The sequence below is a fragment of the Bos javanicus genome, chromosome 8, assembly GCF_032452875.1.
Source record: "Bos javanicus breed banteng chromosome 8, ARS-OSU_banteng_1.0, whole genome shotgun sequence".
Classification (NCBI taxonomy): Eukaryota; Metazoa; Chordata; class Mammalia; order Artiodactyla; family Bovidae; genus Bos; species Bos javanicus.
The window spans coordinates 30512351-30529753 of record NC_083875.1 but is presented as its reverse complement, the minus strand read 5'-3'; the positions used below and the strand labels follow the sequence as shown (position 1 = coordinate 30529753).

At 36.5% G+C, this 17403-nt stretch overlaps 1 protein-coding gene across 10 annotated transcripts in view; it reads right to left on the bottom strand.

Moving 5' to 3' along the window:
* Nucleotides 1–17403, bottom strand: part of NFIB (nuclear factor I B) — a 257521-nt gene that overhangs the window by 104594 nt on the left and 135524 nt on the right. For all 10 annotated transcript variants that reach the window (XM_061425270.1, XM_061425278.1, XM_061425269.1 and 7 more), the window contains exon 3: nt 9924–9977. In XM_061425270.1, the coding sequence (XP_061281254.1) occupies nt 9924–9977 (54 nt within the window). The remainder of the gene's footprint in view (nt 1–9923; nt 9978–17403) is intronic.

Here is a 17403-nt window from a genome sequence, read left to right as displayed (position 1 = left end):
CAACATCGATTCATGATAAAAATTCTCAACAAAGTGTATACACAGAAAATGTACCTCAACATAATAAAGGCCATATATGATAATCCTGCAGCTAATATCACACTCAGTGGAAAAGCTGAAATTTTTTCCTCTAAGATTATGAACTAGACAAGGATCCCCACTGGCTCCAGTTTTATTCATCATAGTATGGGAAGTCCTTGCCAGAGCAATTAGAAAAAGAAGAAAAAGAAAAAAGAAATAAAAGGCAACTAAATTGGAAAGGAAGAAGCAAAACTGGTACTATTTACAGATAGCATAATATTTTATACTGAAAACCCTAAAACTCCATCAGAAAACTATTAGAATTAATAAATGGATTCAGTAAAGTTACAGTACATAAAATTAATACTCAAAAAATTGCTGCATTTATCTATATATTAATAATGACCAGAAAAAGAAACTAAGAAATAAGAAAACAATCACATTTATAAATACATCAAAAAGAATAAAATACCTAGGAATAGATTTAACAGAAGAATTGAAAGAACTCTATATTTAAAACTAAAAAACATTAATTAAACTGAAGAAGACACACATTAATGGCAAGATGCTCTGTGCTCAGAGATTATAATAATTAATGTAGTTAAAATGCCCACACCACCCAAAGCAATATATAGATTCAATGCCATCCCTATCAAAATTTCAATGGCATTTTTCACAAAAATAGAACCAGCAGTTATAAAATTTCAATGGAAGAAAAAGAAATCCCAAATACTCAAAGCAGTCTAGAGAAAGAAGAACAAACCAAGAGGCATCTTACCATGATTTCAAACTGTATTGCAAAGCTATAGTAATTAAAAGAGTGTGGTATTGGCATAATACAGACCTATAGATCAGTGGAACAGAATAAAGAGCCCAGAAATAGACCTAAACATATATGATCAATTAATTTTTAACAGTATGAAAGGCAAAAAGACAGGACACTGAAAGATGAATTCCCTAGGTTGCAAAATGCCCAATATGCTACTGGAGATCAGTGGAGAAATAACTCCAGAAAGAATGAAGAGACGGAGTCAAAGCAACAACAACACCCAGTTGTGGATGTGACTGATGATGGAAGTAAAGCCAAGGCTGTCAAGAACAATATTGCATAGGAACCTGGAACGATTGGAAGCAGTCAAACAGGAGATGGCAAGAGTGAACGTCGACATTCTAGGAATCAGCAAACTAAAATGGACTGGAATGGGTGAATTTAACTCAGATGACCATTATATCTACTTCTGTTGGCAAGAATCCCTTAGAAGAAATGGAGTAGCCATCATAGTCAACAAAAGTAGTCCAAAATCCAGTACTTGGATGCAATCTCAAAAACGACAGAATGATCTCTTTTCGTTTCTAAGGAAAACCATTCCGTATCACGGTAATCCAAGTCTATGCCCCAACCAGTAATGCTGAAGAAGCTGAAATTGAATGATTCTATGAAACTACAAGACCTTTTAGAACTAACACCCAAAAAAGATATCCTTTTCATTATAGGGGACTAGAATGCAAAAGTAGGAAGTCAAAAAATACCTGGAGTAACAGGAAAATTTGGCCTTGGAATACAGAATGAAGCAGGGCAAAGGCTAATAGAGTTTTGCCAAATGAATGCACTGGTCATAGCAAACACCCTCTTCCAACAACACAAGAGAAGACTCTACACATGGACATCACCAGATGGTCAACACCGAAATCAGACTGATTATATTCTTTACAGTAAAGATGGAGAAGCTCTATACAGTCAGCAAAAACAAGACCAGGAACTGATTGTGGCTCAGATCATGAACTCCTCAGTGACAAATTCAGACTGAAATGGAAGAAAGCAGGGAAAACCACTAGACCATTCACATATGACCTAAATCAAATCCCTTATGATTATAGAGTGGAAGTGACAAATAGATTCAAGGGATTAGATCTGGTAGACAGAGTGCCTGAAGAAATGTGGACAGAAGAGGTTCATGACAATGTACAGGAGGTACGGATCAAGACCACCCCCATGGAAAAGAAATGCAAACAAGCAAAATGGCTGTCTGGGGAGGCCTTGCAAATAGCTGTGAAAAGAAGAGAAGCAAAAAGCAAAGGAGAAAAGGAAAGATATAAGGATCTGAATGCAGAGTTCCAAAGAATAGCAAGGAGAGATAAGAAAGCCTTCCTCAGCGATCAATGCAAAGAAATAGAGGAAAACAACAGAATGGGAAAGAATAGAGATCTCTTCAAGAAAATTAGAGATACCAAGGGAACATTTCATACAAAGATGGGCTCGATAAAGAACAGAAATGGTATGGACCTAACTGAAGCAGAAGATATTAAGAAGCGGTGGCAAGAATACACAGAACTGTACAAAAAAGAGCTTCATGACCAAGATAACCACAATGGTGTGATCACTCACCTAGAGCCAGACATCCTGGGATGTGAAGTCAAGTGGGCCTTAGAAAGCATCACTACGAACAAAGCTAGTGGAGGTGATGGAATTCCAGCTGAGCTATTTCAAATCCTGAAAGATGATCCTGTGAAAGTGCTGCATTCAATATGCCAGCAAATTTGGAAAACTCAGCAGTGGCCACAGGACTGGAAAACGTCAGCTTTCATTCTAATCCCAAAGAAAGTCAATGTCAAAGAATGTTCATCTACCGTACAATTGCACTCATCTCACATGCTACCAAAGAAAGGCTCAAAATTCTCCAAGCCAGGCTTCAAGAGTACATGAACTGAGAACTTCCAGATGTTCAAGCTGGATTTAGAAAAGGCAGTAGAACCAGAGTTCAAACTGCCAACATTTATTAGATCATCGAAAATGCGAGAGAGATCCAGAAAAATAGCTACTTCTGCTTTATTGACTACGCCAAAGCCTTTGATTGTATGGATCACAACAAACTGTGGAAAATTCTGAAAGAGATGGGAATACCGGACCACCTGACTTGTCTCCTGAGAAATCTGTATGCAGATCAGGAAGCAACAGTTAGAACTGGACATGGAACAAAGGACTGGTTCCAAATAGGAAAAGGAGTACATCAAGGCTGTATATTGTCACCCTGCTTATTTAACTTATATGCAGAGTACATCATGAGAAATGCTGGGCTGGATGAAGCACAAGTTGGAATCAAGATTGCCAGGAGAAATATCAATAATCTCAGATAAGCAGATGACACCACCCTTATGGCAGAAAGGTAAAAAGAACTATAGAGCCTCTTGACGAAAGTGAAAGAGAGTGAAAAATTTGGATTAATACTCAACATTCAGAAAACCGTAAGATCATGGCATCCAGTCCCATCAGTTCAGTCCAGTTCAGTTGCTCAGTCGTGTCTGACTCCTTGCGACCACATGAATCACTGCAAGCCATGCCTCCCTGTCCATCACCAACTCCCAGAGTTTACTCTAACTCATTTCCATCAAGTCGGTGATGCCATCCAGCCATCTTATCGTCTGTCGTCCCCTTCTCCTCCTGCCCCCAATCCCTCCCAGCATCAGGGTCTTTTCCAATGAGTCAACTCTCGCATGAGGTGGCCAAAGTATTGGAGTTTCAGCTTCAGCATCAGTCCTTCCAATGAACACCCAGAACTGATCTCCTTTAGAATGGACTGGTTGGACCCCCTTGCAATCCAAGGGTCTCTCAAGAGTCTTCTCCGACACCAAAGTTCAAAAGCATCAATTCTTCGGTGCTCAGCTTTCTTCACAGTCCAACTCTCACATCCACACATGACTTCTGGGAAAACCATAGCCTTGACTAGACGGACCTTTGTTGGCAAAGTAACATTCTCTGCTTTTCAATATCCTATCTAGGTTGGTCATTACTTTCCTTCCAAGGAGTAAGCATCTGGTCCCATCACTTCATAGCAAATAGATGGGGAAGCAATGGAAACAGTGACAGATTTTATTTTGTGGGGCTCCAAAATCACTGCAGATGGTGACTGCAGCCATGAAATTAAAAGATGTTTGCTTCCTGGAAGAAAAGTTATGACCAACCTAGACAGCATATTAAAAAGCAGAGACATTACTTTGCCAACAAAGGTCCATCTAGTCAAAGCTATGGTTTCTCCAGTAGTCACGTATGGATATGAGAGTTGGACCATAAAGAAAGCTGAGCACTGAAGAACTGATGCTTTTGAACTGTGGTGTTGGAAAAGACTCTTGAGAGTCTTGGACTAAAGGAGATCAAACCAGTCAATCCTAAAGGAAATAAGTCTTGAATATTCATTGGAAGGACTGATGCTGAAGCTCAAACTCCAATACTTTGGCCATCTGATGCAAAGAACTGACTCATCTGAAAAGACTCTAATGCTCGGAAAGATTGAAGGCGGGAGAAGGGGATGAAAGAGGATGAGATGGTTAGATGGTATCACCAACTCAATGGACATGAGTTTGAGCAAACTCTGGGAGCTCATGATGGACAGAGAGGCCTGGCATCCTGCAGTCCATGGGGTCACAAAGAGTCGGACGACTGAGCTACTGAACTGAACTGAACTGAATTTTTAACAGATGAGCCAAGATATACAATGGGTAAAGGACAGTCTCTTTAATAAATAGTACTGGAAAATTTGGACAGCCAGATGCTAAAGAATGAAACTAGACCACTATCTGATTGTACTTAAAAACTTAAGTCAATGGATTAATGTTCTGAATGTAAAACCTGAAACCATAAGACTTCTAGAATAAACACAGTAAACTGCTTGATGTTGGCCCTGGTAGTGATTTTATTTTATCTTATTTTTTTTTTTTGGTAGTGATTTTAAAATCTGACACCAAGAGCAACAACAAAAGAAGAATAAACGAGTGGGACAACATCAAACTAAAAAGCTCTGCAAAACAAAGGAAACCATCAACAGAATGAAAAGCAACCTACTGAATGGGGAAACTATTTATAAATAATATATCAGATAAGGGTATAATATCCAAAATATATAAAGACATCACGCAACTCAATAGCAAAAGAATCAAAGAAGCTGATTTAAAAGTGGGCAAAAATCCTAAATAGATGTTTTCCAAAGGAGATATACACAGATACCTAAAAATATGCTCTATATCATTAGTCACCAGGGAAATGCAAATCAAAACCACAATGAGATATCACCTTGAACTTGTTAGAATGGCTATTATCAAAAAGAGAAGACAAGTGTTGGAGAGGCTATGGAGAAAAGGGTGGGAATGTAAATTGGGGCAGCCACTAAGGAAAAGAGAATGGAAATCACTTAAAAAATTATAAATAGAACTATGATATGATCCACTGATTCTATGCCTGAGAAAATGAAAACACAAATTCAAGAAATACACACTCCCAAGTTCATTGCAGCATTATTTACAGTAGCCAAGATACAAAAACAACCTAAGTGTCCATTGGTGGGTAAATGAATAAAGAAATTGTGATATGTATGTGGTACACATATAGAATAGCATATCATCCAGCCATAAAAAGAACAAAGTTCTGCCATTTGGGACAACATGGATGGACTTGAGGGCATTATGCTAAAATGAAATACGTTAGAGAAAGGCAAATACTGTATGATCTCTCAAAGATGGTATTTATATAAACATAAAATACTGTCTTAAATGAAAGATAAGCATATTGCTAGTTAATAGATACACTTTATTTAACTTATTCAATCATTTATTTAGTTCCATTTTTATTCCAGAAAGGATACAAAATGACAAACTATTTGACATTTACCCAATATATGATCTTAATAGTTGCCAGAGGTTTTGCCAAAGTACACACAAAAGCACCTCACAAAACAATACAAGCATCTGACAAATTTTGCAAAAAAGAAAAGTAGGATAAGTCCATGTCATTTCTAGGTAAGAAAGCTCTGGTTAGTGATACTTAGAATGCTTCATAAGCTCTCAGTATAGAATTTGCAAAAAGTGTCCTAGGATTCAATGTTTCCTTGTTATATTTCCAAGAGACAACTCCCCACAAACCTATACTCTTCCTGCACTCCAAAATGAGGCATCCACTTCTAGCTGACTGAGGGGCAAAGTCCAACTTTTAGATTGTCTTGTTTTCCTTGGAAAGCAACTACCCCAGGACTGGGCAAGAGACTGGGATTGGGAACTCTAAAAGTTCAGAGCCCAAGGAATATAGAGACACAAAGTAATATAGCACATCAAAGTTCATTTCAAAAGAATGTAATCCAATCACACACCTTCTAAAAGTGAAAGTGGAGGTTTTAATCATTCAAAATAAAATTAGGTCTGTGTCTAAGTTCCTTAATTAATGCTTTATTCTCTTTTGGCCCACAACAGTCGTTTGCTATAGTTGAGACCGGACTCTTGCAGTTCTATTGCTTAGAAGGGATTAATTTACTGTTCAAAAAGAAACATCTAGATATAAACATATAACTTTTGACTCCAAAATAAATAAGAAAAATGTGAATCATACAAAAAATGAAGTAGTTTACTGTTTCTTAACCAAAATGATCCTGTCATATCCTTGGATGAAGTCAGACTTTTGGGGCACCTTATCCCAGAAAAGATTATAGTGCCCACCCCCACTATGTAACAAAGAATAAACACAAAACATTAAATCACAAAATAGTAAGAGTATAAGGAAATACTACTAAGACTATTTAACTTATTCAAGTATTTCTTTAGTTCCATTTTTTTCCAGAAAGGATATAAGGTGACAAATTATTTGACATAAATAATGTTAAAAAATACATTATTTGTACTTTTAAATAATAAAAAATATTATTTTATTATTTAAAAAGAAACAGAAAGATAAAACATCTCTATTTTTTCTTGATAAAAAAACTATTTAAATGCATTTAAAAATAGTAAGTATCAAATATTCTTCCTCCCCCAAAATGTATAGCTTTTGTTCAAATACCTGTGACTAGTTTGCTTACTAAATACAAATCTCAAGAAGGCAACACTAAACACTAGTTTCAGTTTAAAAAACTAAAAGCCTATCTATAGACTCCATACTACAGTATGACGAGCTTCAAGGTCACGTTTCAGAAGTTCTTCTGAATCAGCAAGGAAGTGTCTCCATGTCAGACAGTCATGTCTGATGCTGGAGAAAATCCAAGCCAGAGGGATGGCACATTTGTGGGAGACCCATGCACCTGTACTTATAGGAGGATTGGACGTGGTCTCTACCTTCATGTCAACAGAGGGAAACAGATTTCAAAGAGACTTTGCCTTGAAAAGATCTTGAATGTTTGTCTCTTCCCAAGTTGTTATGCAATAAACACAGAAGAAGGTGGCAATGTCCAGAGGTTGCTCATCTCCCAGTGGAAAACTAGCAGCGACAAGACAGTGCTCCCACTCAAGGCAATCTTTTTCAAAAGTTTACTTTCTCTTTGCTACAACAATACAAACAGCAAAGCAATATGACTGTTTCATTGCATATGGTAGTAAATTGAATTTGTCCATAAAGATATGGACCCTTCTTCTTATACTAAATTTGAACTTCGGAGATTTCACACTTCAGCCAAAGCCAGAAAGCAGTTGAACAGAGGCTCCTAGAGATAAATTATGCTCTAAAAATACCAAACAGGCTTATATTTATGAAAAGAGCTTATAATAATAAGTATAATTTATCCCTATTGATTGCGAAACAAAAATCTTAATAAGTTATGATTTTTGCACATTTCCAATTAGAAACTATTTAATATTCCTAGCGACTTGATTTATTTCAAGGTATTACAGAACAAACTCTTACTTTTATCAAACAGAATTCCTTCATAATCTGTACTATTAGACAAAATATAATGATACACAAAGCAAGTTAAAATGACGGAATGCTTTTGAATCATCAAAGAAAATTCTCATTTTATTCCACTTAATTTTGATATTTTATATGTTTTATTATATTCTCTTTCTGAAAAAACTGGTAACCAATGTACAATTTACATGTACACAGTATTCAACTAATCATAGTATGCATTTACCTACAATATTCCAGTCTTAAGACATAGTTCTCAAAAGGTTGATTTCTAAGGAAAATTTAATAGGAAAAAAAAATAGAGATGTTTCATCTTGATTGTTTCTGTTAGTCACAGTCTATGGAAACAGATACATTAATAACTGCTACATTGACTGTAGTAAAGGAAAAATTTAAGCAAGCTTCTCAACAAATACTGAAAAATCAAATTCTGTCATTGCATAACTATTCTGAGATTATTCATTCAGCTCAAGCACAGAACATTTTTAAGTGAGCATGATTCTCTCTGTACATGTTCAGAAATGCATTTCAAACAATAACAGCTTTATTAATTTCAAACCAAGCTGTCATTCAAATGCAAAGAACATATCCTTTGTTTAGTCTGACTTACAATACTTATCAACTCTTTTTCTAGAAAAGGTTTCCCTCCTTCCCAGTTCTTTGTAAAATGAGTAACGAAGCTTTTAAAAAATGTTTGGATACAATTCACTTTTGGTTATCATGCTACACAGAGAAAATGTTAGTCAACTAAAAAGAAGAAATTTTAGTAAAGTTGATAAGTTTTCTCAACTTTAGAAAATTTCTAACAAAATTTAGTATATTCTAAATAATTCACCTTTGTGGTTTCATCCACACAAAAAATAAAATCATCAATTTAACTGGAAATTACGTTTAAATTCTTTCAGTTTTTGAATGTTTTGTTAGCAATTTGTAGTCATATTAAGTGATTTTGATGAAAGTAAAGAAAAATCAACTTAGTATACATTTTAATCTATAGAGATTTTTTTATCTTTGAAGGATATACTACTTTTGTCATATAATATGATCATGTACAATATAGAAGAAGTTAATATGTTGGTGAAAAAATTTTTCTTAAGATAAAAATAAAGAACAAAATGTAGGCAAGGAAGAATCCTGCCTTCAGTCTTTCAGGAAGAAAAACTGTATTGACTTTGCATCTTTACTTATGTATTTACTTGCTATATCTTTCTAATATCATTTTAAAGCAAGACTGTTCTGACGTATTTTCTTGTAGTTTTGAGGATTTTTCCGGTATTTCAATTTCAGATTAGCAAAGTATTATGATAGGAAGATCAAGAAATTAAGGACGTAAAAGTAGGTCGACCGGTGAAAACTTTTATCATTACCTTTTATAAACCTGGGGTTTATTTTCAATGAAAAGATACATGAGATCCTTTTGGGACGTGGAGGGTATATGTGATTGATTTGAATTTTTTTTTTTGTTTGTTTTCGTTACGTTATTCTTAGAGCATTCTTTTACTAAAGTCAGAGGTACAATTAAAAATCTTATCAGATTAAAATTTTAGAAATTCTTCTTTGCACTAGTTTTTACTGCATGAGAAAAGATACTACTCTTAAATCAACATCAAAATTCTATGTCTTCAAACTTAGGAAAAACAAAATCATAAAGACAGTATGATTTCTTATAAAAGTCATTTTTAGATCCGAAACAACTTCTGAAAACCAAGAGAGTATTGGGCATACATTACACGAAAGGAAAAGCCTGATTTTCATTATTTCCTGATTCTGAGAATTCTATTAAGAACCTTATGGAATAAAAACTCATTTGCAAAAACTCCTCATGAAGACACAGTCAACCACCACCAGAGCCCACCTTTTACAGTAATGAGATTTGATAAATTATAATGAACATGAAAATTTTTACTTTCTCTTGTGCATTTTTAAAGAAAGAAGGCTTTTTGGCTTTTCAAACAGCAGTGCCTTTTAGCACCTGAAGGATACACAACTATAAAATACATGCATATTCATTTTCAAAAAAACACCAACCAAAAGTAAAACATTAGTGATTAGGTACATAGTGATGACGGCAATGTGGAGGCATTTGCCACTGTGAAGGGTCTGAATAGAATCACATCTTGTCCCGATCATACCTGCCCTCCAGAACAAAATAGGCAGCTGACCAATTAAGGGGTGTTTATCTATACAGTGGTACCTTTGTTCTCCAACAATGTCAGATTGCAAACGTCCTGGAACACATATTTACCTGGAGGATTCTTGGCAGGATCATTGTGGCTTGGACTTCCTGATTGTCCAGAATCTGTAAAGAAATCACAGAAAATGTTTTCTTTTTAATTTGTTTTGAAAGAATTTCACAATCCGCAGAAGGACTTAAAAAAAATTTTTAAGGTAGAACAATGAAGTCAAGTGTTTAAATAAAGCATACTTTCCTAAGCCTTTCAGCAGCAATATTTTATTAAACTACATGAACATCTGTAGATACGTGTGTGTGTGTATATATATATTTCTTTGTCGAGAGAAAAAAAATGTAGAGATCTGTAATATTGATGGGGTAGGGAAAGGCTTTTTTAAAACAAAAGGTCTGGAGAAAATGCCACTGAAGGTGACTTGAAGGCTGGGCCTGTCAGGAGCAATATGAAACAAATCAGACATATTCCCTAAAAATGCAATTTGAGTGCAGTGAAACATGCTTTTTTAAAAAACCTGAAAGGGTTTTTATCCAATGAGTAAAAATACACAGAAACTAGAGTCCATTTTTCCAGGATTTCACGTGCATACATACATATCCACTCCAATAATCCCCCAACCTACTGGATCCAGGCCCAGATTTGACTGCATCCCATAATAGCAATCGATTTACAAACACCAAGAAAAGCATAAATTACTAGGTAGAAACCAACATGGCTTTGTGGAGAGTAAATTGTTGGATCAATTTAATTTCCATCTGTGATAGACAGACTCGGCAGATAAGGAGAAAGAGATCAATGCGGAACATCTGAATTTCCTATCCCACGTTACTCCTCATCAATGATACAGAAAGGGCCATAGAAGCTACAGTACTGTTAGGCAACATGCCTCCCTAACTAATCTGACACTGTTGTGTTTGGCTCACTCCTCTTTCCTCTATGTCCCCTCTGCATTTATCTGTGTCATTTGTGCCATATTATTATACACTTACTTGTAAGTTGCTTTGTAATCTTCTTTTATTGGTTCTAGTGTTTAGTTTTGTCTCCCCAACTAAATTGCATGCTCCTAAGCAGAGGCAGAGATTCTGTCTACTTCTTTTGTGTCTTCCTCAATGTGCTGTTCACGGCTGTGAATGCACTGGGCTGGATGGCTCAGATTCAGCAAGCTTTCTTTGCTTGCCTAGGAAAGGCAATTTTGAACTTGATAGTGAATTTCAACAAATGTGACAGGTGGCCACAGACAAAAGTCTCTTTCCCCAAACCTGGCCATTACACCTAAGACAGGGATCCAGTCTAATTTAAGCAGAAACATGCTGGTGTTTTTCAGCAGGGCTACTCTGCTCTTCCATTGAAGTTATTAACATACTGCAACTGCTGCTTCTAATATTAAATGCAAGGACACCCTTTTGACTTCCTTTTGTATAAAACTTGGTTATTTATTTCTGTCCTTCGCCTCATGCCTGCTAACTAGATTTAATGCTGAAATTAGAACTGTTTCCCTTCTTCCCATATCCTTACCTTTTTTCTTTTTCTTCTCCCTCCCCCCCGCTTTTTTTTTGGCCCTAGAACACTTTTCATAAAATCTTAGTAAATATATTTAATGATTCCCACATTATCCTCCAATTTATTTCTAATTTTCCCAAATGGAAAAGAAACCACTTAAAGACTACTCCTGCAGTCTGAGTTCTGGCTAGAGTCGACTCCAGATAGTCAAAGAGAATAAGATTCTCTTCAAAAGGTTTGTCTCATCTCCCATGAATTCTATTAGTTTTTCTGGTTTTGAGGCAAGACTCAGTGACTTCTAACTTAGGAGATCAATCTTTTTCTTTCTGCCCATAAAAGATGGTACAATATGGGCTACTTTCCAGGCATGGAGTATGATAGCTACATTAAAAAAAAAAAAGAAAGATAAATTACACGATTTTGGTATAGCCTCAGCTATTTCTGCCTCGAGTTCCTCTGACAAATGTCCCTCAGAATTGATACTACATTCCAGCTTAAATTCTCAAGTGACTCTAACATTTTGAGAAGTTTCCACTTACATGGTGTACCCACTGACCAGGGCATCCCCATGTTTTATGTTTAATAAAGCTACTTCACATTTATGGAAGTCTACTTCATAGAGTAGAACTCTTTACATTTATGAAAGTCTAGGTCTTCATCCCTCCAAGAGGTTAATGCCATCTTCATGACAACACAACAGGAGGCAGATTAAGGCTGTCCATCTGCAGGGCACAGGAGCTGTATGCTCCCGGTGAGCCTCAGCAGGTTTAGTTAAACCAGTTTCAGAACAGAACACAAAATTCTTTCCCAACATCTTGTTGCTGAAGTTTGGACCAGTAAAGAATTAAGGTCTCTTCCATTCCTAAGAAAGTATTTCGTTAGAACAATGACACACCCTGTTACCACAATAGCCCATTTGGAAAACTTTCTTTCTGCTGCAAATTACCCTTTTCCCCCATTTGCAACAACTGTAGACAACAGCTTCTTCAACTGAAAAAAAAAGAAATTTCTGGAAAAAAAAAAAAAAAAACCCACAAACATTTGAGGGAAAGCTGAAGGAGACCCTAAATTTGAATCGTATACTTGGCTTTTAACAATGCCACTTTCTAAAATAATCTGGCATTTACCGACACACAATGACAGGTTTTTCCCTCATAGTCCAATGTCTGTGCCTTCTCGTGAAGTAAAATAGCATAAGTGGGATCCCCAAAACACAGAAGAGGCCCCCTCAAGGAGTGAGCAGGAGAACACTTACTTCTCCAACAGTAAATTCTAACTCTAATCTATTCTTAACTCTTATGTCACCTCATATCGGTGGTCACTTAATTCCAACTGCTGGAAAAGGAAGTAACCAGGGAGTTGCAGTTGGCAGAGAAACCACAAATGAACTGTTATTGTGGTTAACTTCAGAGAAAGAATTACTCAGACCACATCTAAACCCTTCCAATCCACCACCTAGGTCAAATTACTCTATACCCAAAGGTTTTCTTTAACTGCTTCCACCGTTTGTTCAAGTTGTGTGTGCGAATGTGTGTGTACCCACACTTCACGTATTATAGTGAATCCCAGCTCTGTCCCTCAGTAGCAGTGTGATCTTATTACTTAACTCTTAGGGTCTTCATCTTTAACTATAATACTACCTAATTTACAGAATCACTGCAAAGCTTTTATTATGTAAGCATTAAGTACTGGTCAGATACCTCTTACACAATTAATTACATAAAAGATATTATTAAACATAAAAAGGACACATTCAAAAAATGACTAATATTTTTAATGGACTTTCAGGAAGAAAGGGAGAAAAGGGATATGACTAAGTCTGTCCATCCCAGTGTAAGCATCTAAAATTGTCTGTGTTGAGTTAACTGAAGATGGGCAAGTGTGTGCCTCTTGAATTTCTCTGTAAATACCTTGGTCCCACTCTCCCAAAAAGGGAGGAAGGCACTGCTGCCATTTCGAGGCTCTCAGGGAGCCGTCATGCTCAAAAGTCAGGAGTGAAAATTACCTTCTGGAAGACTGAAGTCTCTGAAGAAGGAGGGTGGTCAGAATGGGGACTGTGAACTGACCAGCACACTGAGTCTTGAGACACTGATGCCGCGAAGAAAAAGAGGGAAAAGGGCTCTTGAAGGCAGCAGACTCAAACCAGCCCTATCTCTCCTTTCACATTGTTTTCTCTTCCTTGATCTCAATCTGTATCTTTTACTCTTCTTTGTCTCTTTCCGACTTGACAGAACGTAGGACTGAAATATATTTTGTATTACATATAAAACTCCTACTATTCAATCTTTGTCTTAGAAGTGTAATTAAACACAATATATTTCTTCTAGGAAAAAGAACAGTTAATGAAGCCATTTCTAAATTAATGCTTTTTAAGCAATCAATTTCTCTTCCCCCAAATTGAAGATTTCAGGACTAAGAAAGGTTCTCATCTACACATGACACTTACAACTCTCCTTCAATCCTCGTATCCACTCCTTTTTAAAAAGCAGCCAATCTTTCATGTTCTTCTACTACCTAAGCCCCACCTAAGAAGTAACCAAGTTTCTCTAGTGATTCAATTTTGTGGAAAATCCTGGGATACTTAAGTGATCTAAGTGACTTGTCCAAAGTTACATGGCAACTATTAAAACATAAGTTCTCTACATGGGCCACCCATTAAGACACCCTGCCTCTTGAGTGGTTATGAAGCAATCTCATAATCAGGCAAAGCCAAATGACATTTCACTCAATTAAAGATTTCTGAGAACTTTACATTCCCCTAATCTCCCTCCTCCCCCATCATTTACCAATATATTCACAACCTTCTTCAGAAATTTAAAAGTCCTTAAAACCCCTACACATTTTTTCTAACTGAAATTGTAAATAATTATTACTCTCACTGATGTCCATACACTAACTGATGCTCTAGAAAGAGGCCAGCTTTAAATATATTTAGCTTGGATTCTCATTGCTAAACAAAGGAAATTCTAGTGTTCTACTGATAATCTGGTGGAAGTCCAATAAAATGTTTGTTAAATATACAAGATAAATAAATAATGACCTGTTAAATGTTTGTTACTGAGTACTAACTTTCTTGGGGGGGGGCAGTGGGCAGAGGTGGAAGGGGATGAACTCAGTTATCTGATGTGCTCAGATCATCTCAACTGTGAAAGATATTTTTGAAGGTCATTCACGTAAGCATCAATTAAATGAGAATCAATAAGGTTTATGGAGTACCTTCTGTATTCCAGTTACTAATGTTTGGAACATAATGAGTTCTCCATAATATGTATTAAATTTCCATTTAATTTTCATTACTGACCCTTAAAATATTGTTTCAAAAAGAAGATTATACAATCTACACATTCTAGAAGTTCAGAGGTTGCTAAGACAGAAATGCACAAGTTTTTTTTAATGCACACTATGATAAAGAGCTATGTGCTGTGCTGTGCTCAGCTGCTCAGTCGTGTCTGACTCTTTGTAACCCGACAGGCTCCTCTGTCCATGGGGATTCTCCAGGCAAGAACACTAGAGTGGGTTGCCATGCCCCCCTCCAGGATAGGAGCTATAAGTGAGTGTATATCAAGAGGAAATAATTGGTTCTTCCTATGACGGACAGGTAAGGACATGTCATAAAATATATCAAAGGCAGGTGACCTCAGGAACAGGGTCTTGAAAAATGAACAGATCTCACATCTTCCTAATACATACTCCTCTTTACTACCAAGGTAATCTCTTTAAAACCTAAAACTGCTTAAGCTTCTTCCCTGCTAAAATTTTACATGTATTCGCAATACATAAGAGAAAGAAACTTCAAAAACTTTGGGATGCCACTCAAGGCACTTTGATCCGGCCCCTATGGACGCCTGGGTCACACGTTAGCCTTCCAGTCCCACGAGTGTCACACCTCTGTCTGATGCCCCCGAGTCTCCGCACAGGGTGCCTGTCTTTTTCCCCCTAAGTACCTCCATGCTGAGGTCATTCCTTTCAGATTCTGAACTATATGAAGGCAGGGCTACTGCCCTGCTTAGCTTCATGGCCCTAAACTTTGCTACAGTGTCTCACAGATGTGTTTGTCAAATGAGCAGAAAATAATTTGTCTATAAACCACAGAGGTGCACAGAGAAGAAAGACTAGAATAAAAGAAAGACTAGGCCTGCGTCCTCAATGCAGAAACATCTAAAAATACATGTCATAAATGAAATTATTTACAAAACAGAAATAGACTCACAGACACAGAAAACAAACTTACAATTAAGGGATAAAGAGTAGGGGAGAGATACATTAGGAGTTGGAATTAACAAATATACACTTCTATATATAAAATACATAACCAACAAGGACCTACTATATACCACAGAGAACTATATTCAACATAGTATAATAATCTACAATGGAAAAGAATCTGAGAAGGAATACGTATATGTATAACTGAATCACTGTTCTGTATACCTGAAAGGTTGTAAATCAATTATACTTCAATTTAGAATAAATAAAGTCTTTAGAAATTATTCACAATAAAAAAAAAAAAGAGAAGAATCAAGCAGACAAACCTTTTGTAACAAGAAAAGGGGAGAGAGACACAATTCCCAGGGTGGGTCTCCCAGGCTATTGTAAGTCTCAGTTCTCCCTTTAATTTTTGAAGAAATATTTGGAAATGGGAGGAGATAGATAAGAGGAAGTATTTTGAGATAGAAATTCATGTTTGGCTTTCTCCTACAAAAAGGAGGAGATATCTGTGGGGGGTTCCAGGAAGCAAGAAGGAAGCCAAGAAGCTTTTGATGACCTTTCTATACAGGCTGTCTTTCTACCCCAAGGTGACGCTTGTTTTAGGAATTCATTTTATTCTCTGACACCATGACTTGAGTATCAACAGAAAACCACATTTGAGAAGCATTCATTTTATAAATAATCATTCTGGTGCAAAGAAGCGATTGTACAAGGTACCCTGTCAGGTCCCTTCTGGCTCTAAAATTCTGTGACTAACAATATAGCTTTTATATCAAGGGATATCAGAAGAGTAAATGAAATCCACACTGTAACCTGTTAACCTACAGATAGCCTCCTGCTAGAACTAAAATTAGTCATCATGTGATAAAGGGCCCCTTTGTCATATTCCTCTGCTTTAAGCAGGTAAAGAAACAGCTCATTGTCAACTAAAGAATACCACGAGAGTTTTCTAAAGGCTTAGTATAGTCCCCTTCTTTTTCTCCAAAACATTAACTACCAACATACTAAAATAGAATATTTTTATAAATTGCATATATAGTATGCCAGGAAGAACTTAAGAAAGAGAAAAGCCAATGTAAGAAACAAACAAAAACCTGAGGGGAAGGGATACAAATCCACGTACTTTATAACAAGAAAACACAAAGTAAGACAAAAACCATCCATCTTTTACAGGGACAGAGGAGAAAACTATTCTTCTCCTACAAACCTCCCTATCCCTTTGTAAACTGTCCTGCCTCCTCCTTGGGAGTTTACTTTCTATGAGCACTGATTTCCCTGGCATTTGTTGTTAGCTTGTGTAATCACAATTCTAAGTACATAATTTGCTGTATTTTTTTCACCAGCACAGTAAAAAAATCTATATAGCTTCAGTTTTCATGGAGGGCTCTTTCATCAACTGGGATGACACAAAACTAGAGTTTTGCAATATTTCCTTTTTCTGCTCTTAAATGGTTATTAGAATAACATAAAGAACCTGTGAAAACTAAGTGCTTCCTTATCTCTCAAAAGCACGGAAACATGCGGCAAAACGCTCATACTCTCCCTCGGTGCTTCAGTCTGTCCATTCTCAATAGGACATTCCATGATACGGCATCAAGTTCCCTGCAAAACCCGGGTAACCAGCCGTCCACGGGAAGTGGTCGTTAACTCCGTCACTTTCTTAATGGAGCCATCCACATATTTTTGCTGAGTCTGTATCCATTCCCCTAAACTCAGTACTGAGCAGGCAGAGAAACAAGATCTCTCCCAACACTTTTGGCAGATGCAATATAATTCTTGGAATACAAGGCTTTTTACATATTTTCAATTATGCATTTTCATCTATAT